The following is a 25,822-nucleotide window of genomic DNA, read 5'->3' as shown; positions in this document are numbered from 1 at the left end:
CTTGTTCAAGAACTTCGCACTGATGATAGAAAGTACTATTATCGGTATACTAGGATGTCTCCAGAGAGGTTGAATAACTTGTTGTCAAAGGTCGGCCCTCTGATTACAAAGAAGCCTTGCCCCTCTCGGAGCTCAATTTCTCCTGCAGAGAAACTTATGGTGACTTTGAGATACCTCTCCACTGGGGCAGACCAGCAGACCCTCTCTTTCCACTTTCGCTTGGGACGGTCAACTGTCTCAAGCATATTGCGTGAGACTCTGGAAGCCATCTGGACAGCCTTACAAGAGGACTACATGAAACACCCATCCACCATCCAAGACTGGATAGATATAGCAGGAGAGTTTGATGAAGAATGGAACTTTCCTAACTGCGTAGGAGCGATAGATGGGAAGCACATCATGATGGACTGTCCAAAAAATTCAGGATGAGCCTATTAAAACAACAAAGGGTATCACAGCATTGTTTTATTGGCAGTGTGTGATGCAAACTACTGCTTTACATTTGTGGACATTGGAGCCTATGGTAGCACAAATGATACCAGTGTCTTTTCAAGTACCACTTATGGAGAGGCACTCGATAAATGGCCCACAGCACTCAATATGTCCACGGCCTCCCGCTGGGGGAATAGATCTTTGCCGTATGTTTTGGTAGGAGATGACATTTTCCCTCTGAAACCATGGCTTATGAAACCATATCCAGGGAAAAACTTACATGAAATGCAACGTATACTCAACTACAGGCTATCTCGTGCCAGGCACACTATAGAGAATGCCTTCGGTATACTTGCAGCCAAGTAGAGAATATTCAGAGGGCCTATCAAAGCCAATGTGGCGTTAGTTGAGCTCATCACCAAGTCATCTGTTTGCTTGCACAACTATCTGCGACTGACTGAGAATGCAGGATACCTACTGTCAGGATTTATTGACTGTGAAGTAGATGATGGTACCATCATTCCAGGAGATTGGAGGAGGGAGACCAAATAGACAAGGCCGATATTATTCCATCAATCAATTCTGATCATTCAGCAATCATTCTTCATTTTAATAGTATAGATAGCCAAAAGCACGACCCTATGAATCTCATAACAAGGCTAAAAGCTCTGTTTGAAAAGTTTTTTTAGTAATGAAGGCTTTCTAGTGGTAGACCCCAGAAAGGTACTGGAGAAATCGAGAATTTTTACTCTAACTTATACCAAAAAGACGATCTTGACCCTTCGGAAAATTTGATTAAGTCTTTTTTAAAAAATTCACAAATACCTAAACTCTCGGTTGACGAGGTTAAAGCGTGCGAAGGAAAGCTTACAATATACGAATTTTTTAAGAGTCTTAATTCATTTGAGAACAACAAATCGCCAAGTAACGACGGATTGGCTGCTGAATTTTACAAGGCATTTTGGAACGTTGTGGGTGATCTAATGCTGTCTAGTCTTAATTATGCTTATGATCATGGCGAATCAGTTATCGATTATAACATTACTAGAGAAAAAAGACAAAGACAAAAGAGACATATCCAACTGGCAACCTATCTCCCTTATCAATGTCGATGTTAATATAGGTTCGAAGGCCATTGCAAAAAGATTGGAATCCGTTCTCCCAAGTATCATACATTTTAATCAATGCGCGTATGTCAAAGGTAGGACTATTTTTGATGCCGTCAGAACAATTGACGACATCTTGGACTACACTGAAAAATCAAAAATTAATGGAAGAATGATTGCCATAGATTTTAAAAAAGCCTTTGATTCGGTGAGCAGGGAATTTTTGTTTCGTACTCTCTCTGCCTTTTGTTTTGGACCGTCATTTACTCAGTGGATTCACACGTTTTATAAAAACATTTCAAGCTGTGTTCTTAATAATGGTTTCTCCACCGCACCTGATCGTAACGATCGTAGCGATTATATGAGAGCCAGCCTTAAGCTCAAAACTGAAACATCGTTACTTCATTTTTCACAGCCTTCGATCATCATGGCTAACTTGTTTAAAAAGTCACGTTCCAATGCCGAGATTGGTTGTTTTGAGTGATCACGTGATCTTGTCAGCTCCAGGCTGCTTTTCACAAAAGTGCTATTTTCTTTTCAGAGTCTGCAAGTCACTAAAAGGTGTGTTATGGACATTTAAACAGAAATGTTAGTGAATATGAATCTATGAAACATGTTGCATGGTTTTAGGTAACTTGCCATTTGTTTTGCAATTCTGTCTTCAGACTTCGTCACACGAATGTCAAGTTTTCCGGGTTTGTAAACGCATAGCTTCCTAATGAATACGACGGACATCAAACTATCTACAATTCATGCTTCCCGGTCCTCCAAAGGGAGTATTCGATTGATACAGATCAACTTAAGAAGATGTCGTCGCTCGTCATCATGAACCAAATGGATATATTCTCTTGACGATGAATGGTTTGGGGCTAATTTTGGTCTTTATAAATGGAGTTACAAATGCAATACATGTAGTTATTAACGAGAATTTTTGGGCTATTATTTACTTGAGATCTCACTAATGGAACGTATAAAGTTTCAGTGATTACGCGCGTTGCTGTGAATAAAAGCGGAGCTCTGCGCGCTGAAGGCGCAACTCGGAGCACCGTGGGTAAGAAAATGGGGTAACCTATCGATGCAAAAATTTCTGTTTGGGTTATGACGTCACTGTCCATCCGTACGCAGCACCACAGGAAAACCAATGGGAATGGCACAGCAGCGGGAGAAACAAAACGACAGAGCACGAGAAAATTACTCTTATAGCCGAGTCCCTCTACATCGTGTTCCACGCTCACCAAATAAAAGCGCGAGAAGACGATTAACATGGCGTTCGGTCGCTAAGACAGGCGCCTCAAAATACGTGTCTCGGACTTTCGACACGTGCGTTTGTTATCATTTTACAAGCGGGTAAAGTTGTGAATATGAAATAATTTGCCCTGTTTGTGAAAAATCGGGTCACATCTTTTTGGCCAAATTTCATCCAATTCGACCCAGGGGTTGCTGACTTGGAGCGCAAAATATACGCGTAACTCGCCAGAAGTTTTCTTTCGAGCAAATGCAAAAAAAAATTCATCATTGAACAACATTTCCCTCAGGGAGAGATAAACTTTCCTTAACAATGGTACTATGACAGGTAAAACAAAACAGAAAAATCGCGGCGGTGTTCGTTCGGAAAAGACCGCTTTACATGCAAGGGAATTTTAAAAAGCAAACAATTGACCAAGGTTAGCAATCCGGCACCGATATGATAATTTTGTGGATTTCATCCATTTTTTCCGCTTACATCTACTAATAAATAACATGGCTGCTGCTACTTCAAATTCTGACCAGGAAAAGGCAAACATGTTAAAGACCACGTTGATTACAGCGCTTGTCAGCGGTACATTAATTGTAATTAACGTGAAAAATTTTCAGCTTCCCATAACTTTGCGCACAAATAAAAAATATTTTGCTGGAGTTTTTTGCAAAACAAAGCTTCAAAAAAGACCTATTCGACAATGTAAAAAATCTAAAACTTGGCAAAATGGGCAATTTCCCCTGGGTAATACCTTAATTCCAGTGACACCGGTCTATGTGATGAATATCTTAAAAAAAAACTTGGTTATAATATAAGCAAACCAGCTGGTCTGGCATCCGGTATTATAGCAGAGCCTTTTTATTTGCTTCTCGAGAAATCTATCTCCAGAGGCTATGCCTGACATAACTGGAAAATTGGGAAAGTTTTCCCTCTCCGCATAGACAATAGCAAAACGAATCCATATAATTATTGCCCAATTTTGTTTATGATCAGTTTTATTAATTCATACCTTACAGTGAACAGTTTGCTGAACAAATATCCATCAGATTTTCGATCGACACACTCCACCATGACAACTTTACTTGGTGTTACCAATCAGTGGTACTTCAACATTGACAATGGTTCTGTCACCCCCATGGTTTTTCTCGGTCTTGCCAAAGCTTTTGATAAGATCGATCATGATATTTTTATGGAAACATTATGGCTGTTCGGCTTTGAACTGGACGACAACAGAGATATGAAGTAAATGGTTTTCTTTCATAAACAAAATCTATTTAGTGTGTTGTAACCCAGGAATCAATTTTAGGGCATTACTAATTCTTTTATACATCAATGAACTTCCTAGTTTTAGCTATTTAGAAAAAGCGATTAACAATGAACTAGACTGTATCGTATTACATTGTACACACACACGCACAACAAAAACATGACACCAAGGGAAATGACGAAATACCTTTTTTTGTAATGATTTTAATTTATAAATAATTATTTTACAGGACACTGGGGGATCTAAAGTAATTCGAGCCGTATATACACGTTATCACCCTCTTGAGCACAACCTTAAAACAACAATCCAAATTGTAAAATTTGTGAATATTGTTCATATTCCTGGCAATAAAGTCAAACAAAAATCGTCTAATATTGTGTAAAATCTATTGAGAAAAAGAGAGGAATAACTTGATCTGGTCAAATAAAATGCCTACGAAGTTATTTAAATAACTGCATGACACCTCAATTGTGCTGCGTACTGAACATTTCCTCTACACAAACTGAAAACAAAAACATTTTGACCTCGTCACCTAGTGGTTAATCCAAACTACAAAAGCCTACTACAATTCAGCTGGCTCCTTTCTTATTATGAGAACTAGCTGTCGCAAATTCAGTAATTCAATTTGGTAATTTCCATACAAAGATGACCAGTTTGGGTCATTGAAAAGAATGGCAATTTTTAAATAATTGCTTAAGGCATTTCTCACACGATCAAGAAAGACAAATGAAAAGAACCATTCTTGTATATGCCTCCTTGCTAGCTAAGGACTTGGGAAATGATCGCTGAAAAAGGTTGTCTCTCAAACGAATATCGGCTTCTGCCAATTTTTTCGTGTTCGTCAAAAGTTTTTCCTTGGAGAATGCTATTGTAAATTATTCCATGGTATCCTGTTCCAACCCAAAGCTCAAATAGTTTCAAACATTTCTTATAACCCTTTAATGTTTACAGGATGTTGTTTTAAAGATTCAAGTCTCTATGAGAACGTGAAAGCCTTTGTTTTAAAGATTCAAGTCTCTATGAGAACGTGAAAGCCTAGTCTCTCTTTTCACATCTTTCACATCTGGAGCATTCCTTTTAAAGTGCTCTTTTAAGATACTAGGCAGTTCCTCGCTTCCTCGTTTTGCCTTCTTGTATTCTTTTTCAATGTCTACAGCTCTCTTCTTGATTTGGTTTTTGATGCTTGAAACTTTGTCTTGGAAAACAGGAATATCCAAAATAGCGGAGACTGCTTCCTTAGCTTGTTGACTAACAGCTTGGTGGCTTTGCTTGTAATCTTCTACTTCTTGACGGATAGACTGAGCAAGTTCTAAAAGATGTCGAGCAATACATTACAAAGAGTCAGTCAAACATGCGAAATATAATAACCTTCCAAAGGAACTTTGAAAAGGAATCTCCTATGTCTTATCTTTGAGATTCATCTTAAAGCATATGATTCTTCAACACATGAACAACTTTACGTCGAAAATAACATACTGAATCTCTATAAACATTAATTCTTAAACTAGTCCCGTTGTGTAACAGTGATGTGGCTCTGGGTCCATCACAAAAAAGAAGGTTTCTTAAGGTTTGTGTGTACTGCATTTTTCACTTTAACACTTTTAAAAAACGTTGGGCTGTGAGAACACAGACAAGGAAAGAAAATTCATGCCTTATACATGTCCTTCCATGCTGTGTTAAAAATTCCTCACACCTGTCGGTGGCCTTGAACGCGTTGATAATGAGAATCGATGGAGATCTGGATCGGTTGGTGTCAAATCCTCAGTTTGGATGTTTGATCTAAAAAGGCCAAAACTGAAATTTTGCTGAGGTGAGACACGCATGGCGTACTTATATAGTTTATTCTGTGTATCTTACCATTGACCTTCTTGACCACGGTCTGTTTAACTGTATCTCTGAGCTTGTTTTTTACTTGCTCCTTCTGTCCTACTGGTACATCCATCTGTTGCATTGTATCCTGTTTCAACTGCTGCACAACCTGTTGTAGTTTTACCAATGTTCTTCTCGACTGATAGATATCCAGTATCAATGACATTATATTTTCAGTTCCTAATATAAAAACGCATAATTATTGCAACGTAGATTATTAAGCACCTGGAATGTTCGAGATCTTCCTTCAAAGAAAATGGTACAACAAGAATAACAACAAGCTTTTATTTTCCCCATACGCTTAATTAATTATTTCAAAAAGGGAGGGGGGGGGGGGTGGGCCTCTGGAATAACTGTTGAGTTAAAGGAGGCAGGCAGCCAGTTTTACAAAAGTATAACTAGAGAGTGAGTTAACGAAGGGGCGCACAGGCGGACGAACCAGTGGGGGAGCGATTGAGGGAAAGAACGCAAGAGAAGGGGAAAGGGAGAAAAAAAAAGAAGCAAAGAGGGAGAAATGAATGAATGAATGAATGAATGAATGAATGAATGAATGAATGAATGAATGAATGAATGAATGAATGAATGAATGAATGAATGAATGAATGAATGAATGAGTGAGTGAGTGAGTGAGTGAGTGAGTGAGTGAGTGAGTGAGTGAGTGAGTGAGTGAGTGAGTGAGTGAGTGAGTGAGTGAGTGAGTTTGTGAGTGAGTGAGTGAGTGAGTGAGTGAATGAGTGAGCGAGTGAATAGATGAATAAATGAATCAATGAAGGAAGGAAGGAAGGAAGGAAGGAAGGAAGGAAGGAAGGAAGGAAGGAAGGAAGGAAGGAAGGAAGGAAGGAAGGAAGGAAGGAAGGAGGGAGGGAGGGAAGGAGGGAGGGAGGGAGGGAAGGAAGGAAGGAAGGAAGGAAGGAAGGAAGGAAGGAAGGAAGGAAGGAAGGAAGGAAGGAAGGAAGGAAGGAAGGAAGGAAGGAAGGAAGGAAGGAAGGAAGGAAGGAAGGAAGGAAGGTTTATTTTGTTGTAAAATGTTACCTTGTTCCACGTGGTTCTTCATGTTGTTGAGTTTCGTATCATCGAGCACAGCATTCTGTCTCTAAAAAGGCGAAAATAAATTATTTAATTAGAAGAACATTCTATGGATGGCATGCTACATTGTAATTCTGATGTTTTTTGCGAATTTTTAGTCACTTTATTGCTTTGTTGATTTCAAATTAATTTCTCATTCTTTCAATCTTGCTCTTAATTTCACGGTGGACTTGTATAATATTAATCAAGCTATACACGCCTCGATTAGTCTGTGCTATTTGCGGTTATAGCTGCAATTTACCTGAGCGATTCTCTCTTTGTGTGTTAACTTGTCATTTAATTTAATAACTTAAGCTTGAAACTGATCATGAAAGCTGAATAAAACACTTCAGCTCTAGCAATGACATGGTGTTCCTATAATGCTTTCAATAGAGTTTCAGTGTAGGACACGCACTGTCTCATTGTATTTGTTTTTTCTGTAAACCCATACCCCAAAAACTACAAAAATGGGCACAACTGAAGATACAGGATGAAAGTTCTACTCCCTAACTCATTGGGATTAACTTGAACGTCGCTTATTATATTTTTCAAGATTTTGCAGTGTGCATTACCTTTGATCGTGCTCTTGGCTTTTCCTCTTCATCAATCTCTTCAAGTAGCTCTCTTCGGTGTCTCGACAAAGAAACGTCATCATGAGCCTCTCTAACTTCACGTGAAGCACCTGTGGAATGAAAAAGCTGTTGCTCAACGTCTTGCTTAAAAATAGTTATGGGCAAGGGTTTTTTTCTTAGTGTTATTTTAGTTTTCGTTGTTTTCAAGATACATAAGTCAACGATAACGGGGATTCGTTATAGAAACTTTTTTAAATGAACTAAACGTGTGAAAGTTTCTGACACTGCTACATTTTCTTTGGCGACGTAAGCAATTGATGTCCTCAAATCGACTGAAACTCAATTCGGATATGACAGAATTCCTCGTTTTTGGCTCTCTTTTACATCCCTGGCCGTTGCTTTCCTCCATTGTTATTGGCAATGACTCTATCACCACATCAGACTACCAGGAACATTGGTGTGATTTTTGTTAAATACATGAACTATGAAGCTCAAGTTAGTGCTATTTGTAAAGCATCTTTCTTTCAACTGCGCAACATATCCCATGTAAGGAAATTCCTCTCTATCGAAAGTACTAAGGCGCTGGTTCAAACCTTTATCACCTGCAAGCGGGCTCAGCTGGTTCAAAACTGTGCTGCACGACTGAAGCGAAAGTTTGAGCACGTTACTCCGCCCCTAACTGATCTGCACTGGCTCCCCATCAAACAACGTATTGTCTTCAAAATCTTAGTAACTACATACAAGGCACTAAATGGTCTCGCACCTGATTATATTACCGATCTTCTCGACAGATATGTCCTTACACGATCTCTACGATCCTCTGATCAGTTGTTACTAAAAGTTCCAAGTACAAACACCTTCTCGTTTGGTGACCGTGCATTCAGCGTTGCTGCACCAAAACTGTGGAATTCTGTTCCATATGAAATTAGATCTGCCGATAACCTAAACCAATTTAAATCTTAACTGAAAACCTATTTGTTTCGTATTGCTTATTTTAGACCTCTTCTCGGCCCTTTCATTGCACTTTTTTTATTGTTATCATTTTCTGATTTCTAGTTAGAAGTTAGTTCCATATTTCTTGTTAAGCGCTTCAGAGCCTTGTTTACAGCGTTATATGAATGATGTATTAGTAGCAGTATTAGTATTTAGGATCTGTACGACATCCTAAGCTAACAGGACCTTCATAGTTTTTCAACAAAGTTTCTTTGTTGCTGTTGATTCTGATGCACACAATTTTGTTGGAATTATTGGACCACTAAGCAATGGTTAATAGTCGGAAACAGCAATGCCAGGATAAAATCAGCGAGCCGCAAAATAATTATAAACGTGCGGAAATGTTCAGTTAAATCCACCAACTGTCTAATGGTCAGTTGGCTATTTACACATGAAGGTAGCAGTGATGAAGATGACGATGATGATGATGATCAACTTACTAGTTTCTTGGCTCTCTTTTTGGTCTGCCTTGTCTCCAGACTCCTCACTTTCGTTTAAACCAGACACGTCAGATTCCTCTGATTCCTGTGACTCGTCTGACTTGTTTTCAATTTCGGTTTGCCCGGAGGCCTCACTGTTCTGGGAATCACTATCCTTATCTTGTTCATCGGAATCTCCGGATTCTGGCGTTTCCTGTCTGTTATCCAGTGTCACTGGCTCAGCAGCTTCGGTTATTCCTTCTGGCTGCTCAGCATCACCCGAACTGTCCTCTAACCTGCTCGTGTCGTCTTCGGTATCACCTTCGCGCGCGGGAATATCATTGCGTTTTGAGATTTCTTCGACTGGAGCGGCCCTTAAAGCCATTTTCTTTGGTCCATCAAAGTTCTCATCCCATGGCTCGCTAACTTCTCTCCGTTTTCGAGCTTTCAGCTGCTCGTTCTTGGACTTTTCAACAAACTCACCGTCACCTGATTCATCAATCACCATCCGTCGGTATTCAAACTTTTCGTCCTTGTCTTTTGGCTCTGTAGAGATTTATTTGAAAAGTTCTTATGACGTGAAAACATTTTTGAAAATGTCCTAGCACGATGGAGGAATTGACAACTTTAACCAAGCGATAAATCCCTATTTAAGGAATAGAATTTGTCCACTGAAAAATTGAACATAAAATATAAGAATGGGATAAAATTATTTTCGGATCAGCGGGGGTACGGTTTGCTCACTGGATAAAATGATCCAACTTTCTTGAACATTCTGGCTCTAATTTCTCTAGAAGTATTGGGCCAGGAAAAAAGTAAGCCAAACTTTTGGGGTGTATTTGTTACCAACCAGCAACTTGGTGGAATAGTAAATAGTAAGATTTCTTTAGATGGCCGTCGCTTAAAACTCAATTAATTCCATATTTTTCTAGACACGTCAGTATCGTGTGATTTGTTACCTGAAGATCCAGATTCATCTTCATCTCCAACATCCCGGTAGTTTCTGTCATATCCACCCACATCACTCAAGTAAGCGACCAACAGATCCCGTCCATCCCCCTCTGCATCTCGCTTTTCCTTTCTCTTGTGCTCAAGAGAAGCTTTACTGGAACCCATTAATTTCTCAGCAGCTGCTTGGAAAACGGACATATCTCAGTTGATGTTGAATATTAAAACACTACATGCCAGTTTTTAATCGAGGTAGTTTGCAATTGATGGACTCGAGCCAATACCTAAGCACAGTGTAGGACGTGTTTCGTGAAATTCCACTTTCGACTATTATTCAAAGCTGCTCATAATTGCATAGTTACATGTTTGTTTGGAAAAAGACCAAAAGGCATTGATACAAATTGTTTATTCTCTCAGGTACCTGGTAGCTGGACACCTGTAAAATTACGGCTAATCACAGTTTTCAAAGCCTACGTTTCTGAAAACTTAGCTGATTTCGCCTTTGCCTTGGTTTACTCACCAGTCAATGCACTGATGGCGTTGTCACTTTGTTCCTGAAGCTCCTCATCCGGGGTTCGCTTGGATTTCTCGTGGCGAGAATCTGTAATTAATGTTACTCTGTTATTAAAAGGCAAAACATAACCAAGTATTTCTTTATAAACTAAAACAAGCAGGAAAATGAAGAAATTTATTTCTTGTTTTAATAGACATGTGTACAGTGCTCATGAAAACGTGGTAGCGAGAAAACATTTAATTTTCGGTCCTTTGTTCATAACATCTTTCGTCATTCCAAAATCCATCACAACCGGCCCGAGCTCAAGCTGGAAGCAAGGTAAGATAATATCATACTTTAAGGAGAGAAAAAAAGTCAAGGATAATTTTTTTTTCTCTGTATTAATATCACGAAACCATTTGAGACAAGTAATACTCACGTGGTAGTAATTTTTTGGCAGCTGCAGAGGAAACAATTAAAACATTTGTCAGCACATTTTTATTTATGGATAGGTCTATAAAATTACATTTTGATAAAAGGCAATCTCCCTAAGCTTATTTATATTTACTTATGCCACCAAACTGCATATCACAAGAAAAAATGTAATTTTTTTCCCTTACCTTTCAGTGCAGCTTCCGCAGCTATATAAAAAAAGAAACGTTTATTTTGTGAGATTTATCATGGAACATCTACAAATAAATTAATAAACAAAAAGAAACATATAAAATAAATAAATACCTTTCATCAAATGATTGGCAACTTCGGCTGTAATAAACAAAAAGAAACAAAAACATATTTATAATCAAACGAATTCACTACATCACAACCGTTTTGCAAACTCGACATAAAAAAGCCAAACTAGAAAGACGAAGCACAAAAAAGGAGCAAAATAAGCAACTGATTTCACTTGTCGCCATTATTAACCCTTTCTGTTGCACCTCTCGCGTTTTATTCTGTTTCTGTTTTACTTCTTTCATGAGCAAAGAAATATTAGATACGAAGAGCCCCCATGGCAACAATTTTTGCCAAGCTCTCTAGAATGATTCCTTATGAGACTTTTTAACTTGAAAGAAAGAGTAACATGACTTAAATAACTATGATAAACGTTCGGGAAACTAGAAAGGTTCCAAACTCAAATTACGTGATCTATGTCTGAATGAAGATCATACTTACTGTGCTCTGGAACTGTGTATAGGGAAATGATGCGTGAAATGGAGAAAAGACAAAACTCGTCAGTTCAGGAACACACACAATAGCTGATTAAGATAATTCAATTGTTCTTAACAGCAAATGAGGAAATATGGTCCCTCAAGTAAAAAGGTAATACCACATAAATTTTCTTTGGCACATGAGATTTTAAGAATGGCCGTACAAAAACAACTAACTGCCAACGTCCAGGGCGTGTGTGTGTTTGTGCAGTTTTTGACAATTACCCAAGGATTTGAAAGAGTGCAAGACAGGCCCCTTTTTTTATTTAAGAGCAAAACCAGTTGAACCGAAACAATAGGTCATCTCAGCTGACATGTCTGAATTATTTTTCAGGAGGAAAATGCATGGTAATAAATGAAAATAAGACGCATTTCTTACTATTTTCTTCCTCATCTTCCTCGTCAGATTCCCCTGATCCACTCTGTTCTTTGTCATCCTCTTTATCAGCCTCACTAGAATCATGTATTTTACCATCTATGAAGCAAAAAAGATCAAGTATCTGACACGTCTGAAACGCCCTCAAACTTCAGGACTTCTTCAAAAATTTATCTGGGAAAAATTTGATGTGGTCGGTTAGTGTTCATTGACTTTGATGTTACCATTTTTTGACAGGCAGTTTTTTTCAGAAAATATATATTCCTTTTTGAAAATGAAGGCAAATTAATCTCCTTACGGTGATGTTTATGTTTTTAGCTCATAGTAGCGTTCCTTTATTGATTTTGATTACTTTTCATTCAATTTCGGCGCTTTCCTGAAGTTTTGGGAAAATCCAGAAATCCAAGATGGCCGCCATTTGGCAATCATCACGTAATTATCAAGTCATATGACGCCATCAATTCACGTTGTTTGAACCTCAAAGAAAACGTCTTTGGGCGTACTATCAATCCTCCAAGTCTCATTGTTATAGCCTTTATAATTAAGAAGTTATTGAGGGGGATGGAATCCGCCAAATCCCCTACTTCCCCCCACCCCATCTGTCCCGGAAGAAAAAAAAAGTGCCCTGACCCAATCCTGGGCTTTTTGTCTGAGTTCCTGAGACTTGAGTACTGCTAACATCAGGAACAGTTAGGCCGTAACACCTTGTTACCACGGAAAAAGTCACCTGAACAATGAATCATTATGTGAAATTGTTACCAGGTCAAGTTTAGGAAAAGTCACGAATTTTGGTAGTGTTTACTTCCATAAAAAAGGAAAAAAAGTTTTGTGTACTCAAGGTGAGCGCGGCCTTTTTATTCCCGCGACCTTTTGCTGGATTGAATAGGGTTACTTAGTTGTACTTACCAACAGAAAAGATGGAGTTATGCCAGAAAGCTCCACAATTTCGGGTTTTATCTCCAAAACACAAACTCGAACATTCGGCATCGTCAACCTGACCATACTTGCCAAACTTGTTTCCACAGAAGCATAGATAACCATACTGCAGACCAGCGTAACTGAAACCTGCCAACTTACACTTGCCAACACACCACTCGGGGGTCATCTCATACTTGGTGAATTGTCTTGGAAGATCACGGCCGGGCTTTCTGTCCTTAAAGCATCCGACATAAGCTGGTAACGAAAGATAAGGAAAGGAATGACAAGGTAAAAAAACAGATGTGTTCTAGACATGTTGCATTACAAATCTGTACTAAAAATACGATCAATATGTCTGTGTTATTCCTCAGTGAATTGTAGGGAAGCTCCCATGAATAAGTTTTCAAATTTCAGAAATTTTGTGCAAACCAGAGTGACATTCTGCGAGAAGAAAAGTATTCGACTAGCCAGAGGCACTATGCAATACTTAGCGTTTGAAATATTTTGAGTAACTTTCCGATCCAGATATCATCGTTCTTTAAAATACAACAAACATAGATTTAGAAACGCTAAATCAATTATGGTACAGTCTGCAATTGAAACAAAATTGTGTCCAAACTTTTCTGGTACAATAAAGGAATTAGTTCACATACATCGTGACTCAGTTGAAAGAATGTCGTCCTGCAGTTTGCGGCTACTTTCAACCTTGACTTTAGGAACAGCGTCCAACTCCTTCTGTGTAACGACGATTGATCGATGATGATGAGTTAGACCTTAAAAACAAGAAAATATAAATCAAAACATAAAATTAATTGAAGAAAACGTGTTGTAAACTACTTCGTTTTTTTTAGCAGTTTGCGCGGCGCTATCAAAATAAATTAACGAAAGCACACGTAGAAGGCATGATACTTGTACAATTCAGGGCGTACTTAATTTCACGATGGATTTTACACAATTTACTTCTTTACACAATCGCAATACAGCACTTGTTGGTGGTAAAAGAAAGAACAAATGTGTCAGTTGCAATTCTAAACAATTGTTGTGTTAGGTTATTGTTATTAATGTATTTGGGTTCTTTTATCAGTTTAATTTTTTTGGCCGTATTTGCTGTTTTGCTGTACTGAACGCACGCATATGTACGTATACTTCAGCAATCTGTGTAAAATGATGAACAACTCTCATTCCTAAGCTCTTTTGTTTTTTTTTTTTTTTATTTAAAGCTCTATGATTGTTTTCCAACTGACGTACCATCACGTAGTAACGTATTCTTATATACCGGCATGCTCTGCAGGTAGTTGTTACTTATTGCGTCGGAGAAACGTCTCAGAGCTTTCTCTTCTGGATGCACGAAGTAAATTATAAAGTTGGCTGCTACTTTCATATCTTCTTCACTATAAAGAAAAAAATCAGAATTTTTTAAATGTTAAATATTTAATGAAAGCACATACTTGTGTTAGGGTGCGTCCACAGAAATCAACTAGGCGAATGTCACAATTGACAAAGAATCCCCTTAGGCTTTTATCTTGATTATAATTACAAAGATGCATGGTTTTCTCTTTACCTTAAGTCAATAATACAATGCCAGGAATTCCATTTTCCTTGAAGAAAGCATTGCTATAATTATCCTATTATCATTTTATTTTGGACATTCTATTGTAGTGTGATACTACTTTTTATCATTATAGTAATCATTTCTACTAATTTAAAAGTGGCTTTTACCTTAAACTCGTTACTCTGGCGTCCTTGAAATTTGGGTCGAGGGAGTAAACATCTTTTATCTGTGGTTAGAATAAAATTGAATCTAATAATCATTGTGCCAGAATAGTGATTAATGGAAAATAATAGACATCACTGATCTAACTGATGTAGCTCAAAAAAAAAGGGACCGTGATCCCACACCAACAACGTTTAAAGAAAATTAATTTATGCTGGCATATTTTCAGATATCTAATTCAAAAAAACGTTTTCAAAATAATTTCTTTTCGATATTTATGGTTAAGGGTGAATCGTTGGATTATACATTTTCAAAGAAAGGAGCTCAGTCATTTGACGCACTCCATTTGTCACGACTCGCCAGCCACACTGGTCATTTTGCTGAGGTATTACAGTTTAATATATGCCCTTGTAATGTCTTTAAAAAGTACCATATACAATTTTCAGAATGTCCGATTTATAAAGTGTCAGGGCCAGCACTTCAAAACGCCACATTTTATTTGCAATGTGACCGAGCTGAGCATTTCTGACATAAGGAAAGAGCCTACAATGTCGTATGTTTGTTTGTTCTGTTTGCGTGGGTAAATTATTCCATAACAGACTAGTACAAGGTGCTTGCACCGCAGACAAAACACAGGCCATTTATTATTTCGCTTTCAGAACTTTTGTAAGAGACTTAAAATGACTAGCTGCAGCCGGATTATGTTCATCTGGGTTGTGCTAGTTCGTTTGTTTTGTCTCCAATGGCGTTGATCTGTCGATGCTCTGTCGCTTAAAGCTTTCTAAATTAAACCTACCGCTTTTTCCACTTCTGCCGTAAAGATTTTGTATTTAGTCGTAGATGACCGTCTGTAGTCACTATTCCAGTTCTGTTTAAACCTCAGGGAGGCCACTAATTGGTTATTTTCATCTGTGGACAAGATGCAAAAGGGTCTGTCATGATAGACTCTCCTGGGATAATATGGGTATCTCTATTAATTAACCTACTTTGAATTACAAAAAAAAAACAAAAAAAAAAACAATTTCCTATAACATGAATTTAAAATTATTACGGTAATAAAGCAAGCAACTAAAGAAAATCCAGGCAATCGAGAAAAAGCTTGTTAATCGCAGTAAAGTTTGTTTGTTTGTTTTTTTGTTAATCCATAATTTGCTACCGATAGAACTGTTTTTTAATTAAACGTTAATGGTATCTTCGCGTTTGTTTTGGTTTTGGTTTACTACTTTCTGTCCTTGATTACGAAATTCGTGCCACCTTCTCAATCATTGAGATGTTCAACCAAATCAAAATTAATCGTGATTTGCTCGCACACGTTTTCCCGCGCTTGATGCCTCATGTTGCATTTGTTTTTAGCTACGATTGTTTCCTTGTGTTGTTTACGTCCACTCTGATTGGTCCTTCTAATTTCTTTGGTTTCTCAGGTAAAAAAAAAAAAAAAAAAAAGAATGATACTGCATCGGGAGGTATCATTGGAAACGAATTAGTGAATCCTTACTTGTGGGCCAATCGAGATAGACTTGGCATCGAGGCTGGCTGTAATCCTTGCAGTCATTAGGCATAGGTTTGTAATACGGCGCTGGCACTGGAGCCTGGGGCTGAGCCTGAGGCGCGGCCAAGCCTGAGATGGTCAAACTGTACGGGACTTGAGGGCCTTCAGGGGCCTGAGGCATAGAATAAGGCTGAGGGACACCCATTGGTATCTGACCAGGCACCATAGGGGCAACTGGTATCTGAGCCGACTGAGGATCAGCGGAGATGCTAACTGGATCCATAATAACAGTCCCACCTGGAGTCTATACGAAAATTGACATACCTTAGTTTATAATCATATTTGTTGTCTCCTGAGGCATAGATAACATTTAAATACATTGAGTAATATCCCTATTTAAGGTTTAAAATAGCAATTACAAAACATCACCAGTTGCAAAAAAAAAACTATTCCACCAACTTTTCTTCGTCGTTTTATGGAAATAATTCGCTGTCTAAACTGATATGGCGTTGGATCCAATGGAATCCCTAACCTCTGACCCGAGTTTGACTTTATTCTGAGTTAGAAAAATATAGATTGGCTAGATTGGATATGAAACAGACAGAAAGGGATATTCGTACTAAGTGAATTAGCCATATTTTCACATAGAAAATTGTTATATGAAAGGAACAAAGTGAGTAAAGGTGTAAAGCAAGATTAATTAATATGAAAGTATAGTTCAGTGGCGAGGACTCAAACCTCAGTCTCCTACAATCAAGGCAGACGTGTACACGTTTACTTAAATTGGATAGTCTGGTTGGTTGCTTCTTGACCAGACAGTGTATAACAAGGGTTAAAGGCAAAGAAAACCTTCTGATAATATAGGCAGCTTGTAAACGAAACAGAAACAGTGAGTTATGTGCATGTTAAATGCCAGCCTCATGTGGTACGGTACAAATAAGAAATTCAATATAGAGTAATGTTATTTGTATTGTGAATTTGTCCGACGTCAAGTATTCAGTAAAGGAAATAAAATTAATCCTCAGCAGATTTATAGAGTGATTTGGATACTTTAACTGAAGGAATATGCCTTGTTATTAGTTTACAAATATAATAGTGAATCAAAGCAACATGACGGCTGAGAAAAATGGACGGCAAAACATGGCGTGCGACCAACGTGACGCCTGATTGTGAACGTATTTCGAACGTATTTCGAAAAAATCTTCCTCTGAGCATTTATGCTGGTTTACGCTAGCTGGTGACAAATCAACAGCTTGGCATTCCTCCTTCTTTGTCGTCCTATTTATTAATTTTCTCTGATAATAGTAACACAACCACACTGCACCTGAAACGTGTATGGAGATGAAGCTGGAGCAGGTTTTGGAGCTTCAGGAGCCGGTTTATCTTGTTTTTCCTGCTTTACAGGTTTGTCAGACACCTTGCTTTCATCTTTTTGTTGATCACATGACCGTCCCACGCAACCTTCCTGGACAGGAGATGGTTTGGCAGCAGCAGCTGGGTAAGCAGCCTGGCCTGGATACTGCTGAGCCTGCGTGTAATCAGCGTACATTTGATTCGGTTGGCAAGCAGGAGGAATGCAGGGCGCCTGCATTTGTCCCATATAAGGATACTGCTGGGCTTGCCCGTACACTGCTTGTTGTGGATACAAACCGTAAGCTGGAGCTGCAGTTGGTTGTTCTATTACAGGAGGCTCGCAGATGATTTTGCACTCTGTGTTACCCAGTTGTAGAGTGAAGCACTTTCGCTTGCAGTTTCCTTGTGGCTGCGATGGGTTGTTCGCTGTACTTGCGGAGAGCGTGCAAGAGGAAACAAAAGCTATCTAGTTAAAAGAATCCCGGTTTATACTGAAGGGCAGGGCCGGGAAACAGAAGAAATAGAAAGACAAGTTACATGTAACTCGAATTTGACTAAGATGTAGTCAGTATTGTGCGGTACTGTCTTTTAGTATTCCCTTGTAGTATGTCTCATTTAATAGTTGCGACATTTGTTATTTGTGTAATCAATTAAACCAAACAACGAGTCATGCGAAGATTGGAAGCATAAAGACCTTACCCGTATCTTGTTGCTGAGATTGCTGCTGCTGTGGTTGAGTCTGCTGTTGCTGTTGGGTTTGACCTAAAATAAATAAATTAGAAGTACCATTATTAAAGATTGGACCACTGGATAATTATTTAATGCAATTCCAAAGTTTTGGTTGGCTTACTGGCCGTTAAATCTTCTTCTAATCTTTCTCGCAAAGTGAAGTAAGCATGATCTAGCAATATTTCTTGGTTGCTTTAAATAAAATAATTATTCCACTCGTGCTTGTTTGATATGGGATGGTTTCAACCAACGAGGCGCGTTATGGGGAACAATTGTTATATGAACAGGTAACTTTCAAAGACAAAAAATAGGTAGTATGGGAAAAACGACAACAAATGTGATTCTGTTTACTTTGATTGGTTGAATAAAAAAAATCGCAATAACAAACATGCCCGCAAAAAGCAACAGGACTGCAAGTTACATTAACTAAAATGTTTGCAGTTATCGCCTTGTTGCCTCTGTCCGCCTGTTAGTGTGGTTTGTCTACCTGTGTTGTGTTTGAAAGTTGATCATGTTGATTTTATCGTCTTTATTACTAATAAATTAATAATATATTGCTGAGAACCTGTCAGTATATTGACTAGCCCGTCTTTCTAACTAACTGTTTGTCTGTCGTCTGTCTATGCGTCTCTCTTCATGATAGCTTACCGTCGTAAAACATTTTTGTCAAAGACTGCTCTACATCCAGGATGTGCGAAAGGGACTGGGTAAACTTGTCCGGCTGCAACCAATCGATGCAGAATTTGAAGTAAATCAAGAAAGATGAAGTAAGAGTTTAAAGAAGAAACATTGCGATAACATTAACCGATTAAAGAATAATAGCAAAATTAGACACGCACCGGTTGACTCATGAGCCAGTCAATGAATTGTTGAACTTTTCCTTCCAATCCCTGTAAAAAAAAAAGTATGACAGTGATCATGATCTAATAAAAATATCACAGATTTATGAAATTGAAAATTTAAAGTTTGGCCAGTCGCGTGATTTTCCACCATGTGAATTGAACGTTGACTTGTCACAAATAGTGCTGGGAATATGAACCAGGCACAGCGCAGTTAAGTTTCTTGCTGAATTTAATATCATGTTTGAGAAAAAGACAAAAACTGATGGATCTAGATTAATTAAAAAGCATTGCAGTAACCAGTATGTGCCGCTTTTTCTCACCGGTTTCAGACTTCTTGTTTCTTCAAGTTTTTCCTCGCCGCCATCATCAGGGGAGTTGATGGCATTGAACAGACTCTCGAGCTCTGAAGAACACGAAAGAGAAGGGAGTTTACAGAAAAAAATCTGACATATAAACCATCTCAAGTTACAACAATCTGCCTGGCTTTGTAAAAATTTATGCGTCGGAAAACACTTAATCCTTCAATGGGTCTACTATAAACATTGACTGATTATACTTAACCTTACTAATTCCAACAATCTTTCGAACAGCATGGTTTATTAAAAAACGAGAGAGAGAGAGGAAGAAACGGCATTTCTAATCATTGTGACTTCTTTTTATGAATCATACGCCTTAAGTTGACTTAATATAAATAAAATGGTGTTCATGTTGCTTTTGAATTCTTACCTTGTCTGTCAGCATCCGATATCTTGGAGTCTCCTTTCCAGTCATCTCGGATTATATATCCTTTATAAACAAACCATGACAGTCAAATAACGAAAGTTACCGAGTATGTGGGCAGGCGCCAGTTAGAAGATAGAAACGACGAGAAGAAGTCTTGGAAGCCCAGTACAGTGTTCTTGTACACTTTCTACGGTTGGAGTGGGGGGGGGGGGGGGGGGGAGTACGTGTTAGGTCAGGTAACGGTTTGATGGAGCCATCTTAAGGTAAAAGGTTACCAAGTCCAGAATTCCACAGTGTGAATATTATTTATTAACAATAAATATCATTTTAAGTTTGGGACATTTTTAAGTTGACAATGTGACACATTATGTGGCGCTCGTATTGTTCAAACCTGTTCATACTAGAACGGCGCGCTGCCGAATTCTCTACTGGGAGGGAAAACACTTGGTCGCTCTCCCCTATATCATAAGATTCTAAATCACCCTCCTTGATTTGACAATCTGTTGTCAAAAGGAAACAATACAAACATGTAAAAATACCCTGTCCATTTTTGAGTTTAGGGTGGAAGTGCGCAAGTCCTATAGTACATAATTCGTTTATAGAATGTACAGCGGCTAGTCGATATCCAAAGCAACAGAGTAATTATACCTGTGTTATCAGCTCCCTCATCAAATGACCTCTTCTTTTCTGAAATACAGATTGGTTGAGATAATGAGCAAAGAAACAAGGATCGTGCCAGTGGCTTTCTTAGGGGGAATTACACAAGTTTTAAGCGAACCTTTTTTTCTGTCCAAAGATCGAGTTAGTAGAGCTTGAAAGAAAGCATCTGAAAGAGAACAACAAGCTGTCAATTCATTGTGATAATGATAATGATACTTGGAGTAATTCCCATATGGTCTAGCGGTTAGGATTCCTGGTTTTCACCCAGGCTGCCCGGGTTCGACTCCCGGTATGGGAAGTAGACTATTTTATTTTTTGTTTACCAATATTGATTTGCTGTAGCACCAAATTTTGCAAAATAAACTAAGGCCTCGTTCAGACTAGGTGCCCGTGCCAGGTTCTGGGGCATGGGCACTAGTCTGAACCAAGAGAGGAGAGGAGAGGAACATTCTGGGCACAGTTCCTCCTCAGGAGTGCAGGGCCTCAATATCTACGTACTGGTCACATTGCCCGGTGACGTAGAAAACGTTTTGTGACTTTTTTACAAGTCAAGAAAATACAGTAGATGATATGGTTTTAATAAGAAGGAGACAAGCAGTAATTACCGAAAGTGTATCACACAGTCACTTGCAGAGTGTTTCTGATTTCTTCGTATTTTTTAATATATTGACTACCACTACCGTTTCCCATATGGTCTAGCGGTTAGGATTCCTGGTTTTCACCCAGGCGGCCCGGGTTCGACTCCCGATATGGGAAAGAGTTACAATTTTGGATTATAATTCAAATTTTATAAGATTTGAATCCATGTGTTTTGCAGGTTGTTTCTAAATTTTCTTGTGTTTTATTAGTATAAAACAATAGAAAAAAATTTCGAATAGCTTTTCGTCCGTTGACGTGAAACACAACAAACAAGAACAACAAAGACAATGAGCCACATTACGCGCGCGCGCGCAACGAACTGAGTCACATTGGTAGTGACGTAAACGTGTTGCGATTTTTCACAAGTACGTAAGTAAGAACTTGATTTTTGTGTCGTAACATCTAGCGTACTGGAATGTACGCTAACTTGGGACACCTACATTGCAATATAAAAGTACACAATACAATCCTATAATATATACAGCTAGTATAAATGATAAATGATAATATTATTATAAAATATACAATTTTTAAAATAATAAATAAATGAATAAATAAATAAATAAATAAACAAATAAATAAATAAATGGGGAAGATCTGCACAAGTCAAAGAGTACAGTAGATGACACCGTATGATATGGTTACAATAAGAAGGTTTTAGTAAGAAGGTGACAAGCCATAATTATCAAAAGTGTGTTTGTAATAATTTCTTCATATTTTCATTTGTATTGGGTCCCATCGTCTTTTCCCATATGGTCCAGCGGTTAGGATTCCTAGGGCCCGTTTCTCGAAAGACCCGGTAAGTTATCCCCGACGTAGTCAATCGAACGTTCGGAAAACGAACCCAATCGAACCCAATCGCTCGATTGGGTTCGATTGGGTAATCGAATAATAATCGGTAATCGAACTTAATCGTACTCACAAAAAATTTTGCCAATCGAACGCAATCGAACGTTCCGTAATCGAACAGTTCAACAATCCAACATCATCGAACACCTCAACAATCAGAAACACGAACCAGTTTCGACTTCTATTTCAAACACGAGTACAACAGGCAAGATGTCGGACAGGGCAGAGGTGAAACTTACTATTCTGGAAGCGATGGTAAAGGGTTACCACGAGTGCTCTTTTGCGGTCCGTGTCGGGGATAAATTTGTTGTCAAGCAGAAAAGAGGAGATAGGGGTCCGGCAAAAAAAGACAGTTTACATGTTGTACTGAGCCGTTCATGTTATATTTATATTGTGAATGAATCAATTTCGAATCAGCTCAACAATAAAGATTTTAGTTCATTGAAATGTGTTAATATCTCTCACACTTGCTCCTCTAGTTAAAACTCAGTTAAAGAGTGAATTCCTTCCAATTCTACTAAGAGTTAATGCTTATCAATTTTGTATACCATTTTGTTTTTCTATCGAACCCAATCGCTCGATTGAGTTCGATTGGGTTCGGTAATCGAACTTAATCAAACTCACAAAAAGTTCCAGTTCGATCATGTTCGATTGCCGAACCAATCGAACGATTGGGTTCGATTGGTTTTTGGTTCGGTTTCGTTCAATTGACTACGACGGGCTTATCGGGCCCGATAAGTATATTTTTAATTTTTTTTTTTTTTGCCGATTACACAGTGATTACAGGCATGGCACTTGGCTAATGTTTTCATAGAGTTATAAGATTTAAAAATTTAGTGTTCAAAGCTTACAAAAATTGACTTCTGTTAAAAACTTTTATCACCAAAAACACTTACCGGGCCCGATAAGTTACCGGGACTTTCGAGAAACGGGCCCCTGGTTTTCACCCAGGCGGCCTGGGTTCGACTCCCGGTATGGGAGTTTATTTATAAGGATTAAACTGCATTCTTACGTATGATTTAATGCAACTGCTTGAACGTTTTGAGACACCATACTTCAGTGTTTAGTTGACGGTTAGGAATACTACCATGCGGTTAATCCCTTTATTCTTTAACTCTTCCTTTTTAATATATTAAAAATCTTAATAATCAGCCAACACTCGAACTAAATCAATCAATCAATCAGTCAACCAGCCAACCAACCAATTGACAATCAATCAATCAGTGAATCGATCAATCAACCAGCCAACCAACCAACCAACCAATTGGCAATCAATCAATCAATCAATCAATCAACCAATTAGTTTTTCTTTTAAAGAGGAAAAAACACTAAGTAGCACATAGAACTAATATACTTGCGGCCCACATAATACGAGATATAAACTATCCTAAAATATAATACACTATTATAATTGACAAATGCAGAATGACTTACCTTCTTCAGCGGCTCGTTTAGCCCTTTTGTTGATCGCTGAAAAGATAAGCAATGTGAGAACAAGGTATTTAGAGATCATTAATTTTTTAAACCCATAAAGAGTGTTGTCTGTACTCTTACTTTATTCAGCCGTAATAACTGATTTCATGACTTGTAAGGTAAAGTCTATATTCACAACCAGGGACTTAAGAGATTTTGCAAGAGTGATAAATGTCTGCATATTTTATCCTACAAATATGAATTTGCAGTTACAATGACAACGGCTGGATTAAACCATGCTCAGCAATCTCACCTGAGTATGAAATATGGCACCTATACTATATGCTAAAAGGCTCCACCAGGAGCAAGACTTTCAAGCGTTGTGGATCAAGGTAAAACTGCATAATCTCAGTCATGGAAGTATTTTACAGGGATCCAGCTTTTTTTTCTTTTCCTTTTGTTAACATTATCTGGATGATGTTCTGAGAGCTGATTAGGGCGACATGCAGATAATAACAACAGACGAGCTAAACTTATTCAACCTATACCTTCTGTGGATCGTTTCTTCTCCTTGTGAGATTTTTCTGGAGCCGGTTTTTCATCGTCGTCTACATCTCCTCGAGCGACTCTTATTAGCTCTCTATCTGACTCATCCACTACCTCTGCATCTTTGTCTTCTGTGAAATGAACAATTTAAACATTGTGGTTCAACCGTGTACTCAGGACACGGGGCAAAGTACATCACCCAACTGGCATAGAGCAAAAAAGATATAACGTTATCTAAGTGCCAAATTTTTGTAGGTTTTTGCGCAGAACACTCATATCATTTGGAAATGTTTTTTTTTTTTTTTGAGGAAACGGGAAAACCGGAGTACCCGGAGACAAGAACCAACAATAAACTCAACCCACATATGACGCCGAGTCCTAGAAACAAACTCGAAACACATTGTTGGGAGCCGAGAGCTCAGTCACCACTGCCGGTTATCCCTGTTCCCCGTAATAGACGATTATATGGAAAACTCCCATATGTTTCATATCTCAAGAAGTGGCTGCTCTTGGAGCATAAAGGTGAAATTTGCGAAAGCACACACAAACCTAGGTAAACACCACCTTCTTCAGTAATAGGATAAACTAGATTTGTGACTCGGGTACACTAAAACTGCTTTCTAGATCTCTCTTCAGCTCATTTTTAAGTTCTATAAACTTCCAGTTTTAAGAAACTGTTGTGAACCAAAGGTATACAGCATTTAATATCACCGGGTTTTCGTGCGGGACGAAATCACTTGGGGACGATCAATACGCAAATCAATCCGCGGTGTGCGGGGCCAGAGTTAAGGTCAAGGACCGCTTAGCAGCAGAGTGCAGAATGTTAGCGGAAGAAACTAGACGCAGAATCAGAAAATAGTTTCCGCTGAACGTCTGCATTTAACCTCGTTTTAGCTATTTCACGCAGTGATGATTTCCTATTATGTTTTTCCAAAGACTTTTGCATTTACCACTTCTAAAGCACAAAAAACATGACGGACTGATCTCTGATTACGTAGCTAAAGGTGTGGTCAAGTGCCTCAGTTATGGGATCACCGTGCAGACAGCAGTTAAAACTATTTTCAGTTGTAGTACAGTGTTAGGATTTGGGACTGACGTTCGTGGATGACTGGTGAAGATGATTATTGTCACTAAAGGCAAAAACCGTGAAAGCAAGTCAATGACTTGATTATGTGCTTAATGCGCTTGACTGACTCCCGGAGTTCACAGTTTAATGCGTTATTTTAGTTCCCGCTGCTGAATAATTTCAATCTGTTGCAGTATTTAAAATATTGTAAAAATCATAGTTTAGTTGAGTCATTTATTGTTTTCAGGATTTAGACATCAAAGTACACGATAATGTCATGACGTTCAGGAACACAAGGAAACGATAGGAACGGTTGTCAGTTTAAAAACTGATGGAAATTAGTTGTAAAACATAATGCAGAAATTATAAGAAAACTGGCTAGAAAGGAAACAGTTTTTCAACGAATATTTGACTTGGAATAAAGGGAACGCTTACTTTTAAAAGCCGGGATAAAATTGGCTGGTGGCATTTACTCCAAAGTGTCAACATATCTAAAACACACAAAGTTATGGAAGCATATCGTAACATCGCAACTTGAACTCTTGGCAAGCTGAGACTAAACGCTTAAAAATAGAGGCCATTTTGAAGATTTTCTGCTAAGTTACGTCTCTCGTTTGACATAAAATGAAAAACTGCCAAGCTCAGACTAACGACCTCTTCCGAAAAAAAAAAAGGTACATCCGTCTGCTCGGTATTACAGGGTTACGGGACCAAAGCGATACTGAAACATTGTCGACTTACTTTTAGACGGCCGTGAAATCCCCACTGCACACAAACCGAGGATCACAACAATCACAAATATCCTCATAATAGTTTGGGGAAATTTCTCCCAAATTTCCCTCCCTCTACATCCAAGTTTCGGACATAAAAAATTTCTGTTCCTTACAGATACCAGC

The 25,822-nt window shown here is 38.4% G+C and overlaps 1 protein-coding gene and 2 non-coding genes across 4 annotated transcripts; 2 read left to right on the top strand and 1 right to left on the bottom strand.

The window, feature by feature from the left end:
• Positions 1-4,896: 4,896 nt before the first annotated feature.
• On the bottom strand, positions 4,897-25,822 carry LOC146453445 (uncharacterized). Of its 2 annotated transcripts, XM_085096543.1 has the most exons (30): positions 25,668-25,822; positions 23,863-23,991; positions 23,336-23,371; positions 20,532-20,579; positions 20,402-20,440; positions 19,757-19,816; positions 19,351-19,433; positions 19,028-19,078; positions 18,837-18,909; positions 18,159-18,221; positions 17,431-17,885; positions 16,113-16,410; positions 15,414-15,526; positions 14,623-14,681; positions 14,152-14,294; positions 13,557-13,676; positions 12,892-13,158; positions 11,989-12,084; positions 11,575-11,586; positions 11,140-11,166; positions 11,022-11,042; positions 10,841-10,861; positions 10,429-10,509; positions 9,920-10,090; positions 8,982-9,506; positions 7,549-7,658; positions 6,944-7,004; positions 5,900-6,091; positions 5,078-5,351; positions 4,897-5,036 (listed from the first exon to the last, which is right to left on the bottom strand). In XM_085096543.1, the coding sequence occupies exons 1-30, from the start codon at positions 25,732-25,734 to the stop codon at positions 5,003-5,005; spliced, it is 3,729 nt and encodes a 1,242-aa protein (XP_084952669.1). In that variant the 5' UTR covers positions 25,735-25,822; the 3' UTR covers positions 4,897-5,002. The 2 variants fall into 2 exon arrangements, with proteins under 2 accessions (XP_084952669.1, XP_084952668.1); XM_085096542.1 differs by having other exon boundaries at positions 5,032-5,351.
• Positions 20,640-20,711, top strand: Trnae-uuc (transfer RNA glutamic acid (anticodon UUC)). The gene has a single exon. It is a non-coding gene; the product is annotated as a tRNA-Glu (tRNA).
• Positions 21,098-21,169, top strand: Trnae-uuc (transfer RNA glutamic acid (anticodon UUC)). The gene has a single exon. It is a non-coding gene; the product is annotated as a tRNA-Glu (tRNA).

The sequence above is a fragment of the Pavona decussata genome, unplaced genomic scaffold (assembly GCF_977016875.1).
Source record: "Pavona decussata unplaced genomic scaffold, jaPavDecu1.1 SCAFFOLD_330, whole genome shotgun sequence".
Taxonomy (NCBI): Eukaryota; Metazoa; Cnidaria; class Anthozoa; order Scleractinia; family Agariciidae; genus Pavona; species Pavona decussata.
Note: the sequence above shows the minus strand (reverse complement) of the source record. Positions and strands in the feature narration are given on the sequence as shown.

Bases quoted from the DNA above. Each gene is read 5' to 3' on its own strand.
- LOC146453445 (XM_085096543.1), bottom strand. From the start codon at position 25,734: ATGAGGATATTTGTGATTGTTGTGATCCTCGGTTTGTGTGCAGTGGGG. The intron at 15,527-16,112 runs GTAAGGATTCAC...TCTTGTCCACAG, and splicing joins CTATCTCGATTGGCCCACAA to ATGAAAATAACCAATTAGTG. The intron at 9,507-9,919 runs GTAACAAATCAC...AAATCTCTACAG, and splicing joins AGATGAATCTGGATCTTCAG to AGCCAAAAGACAAGGACGAA.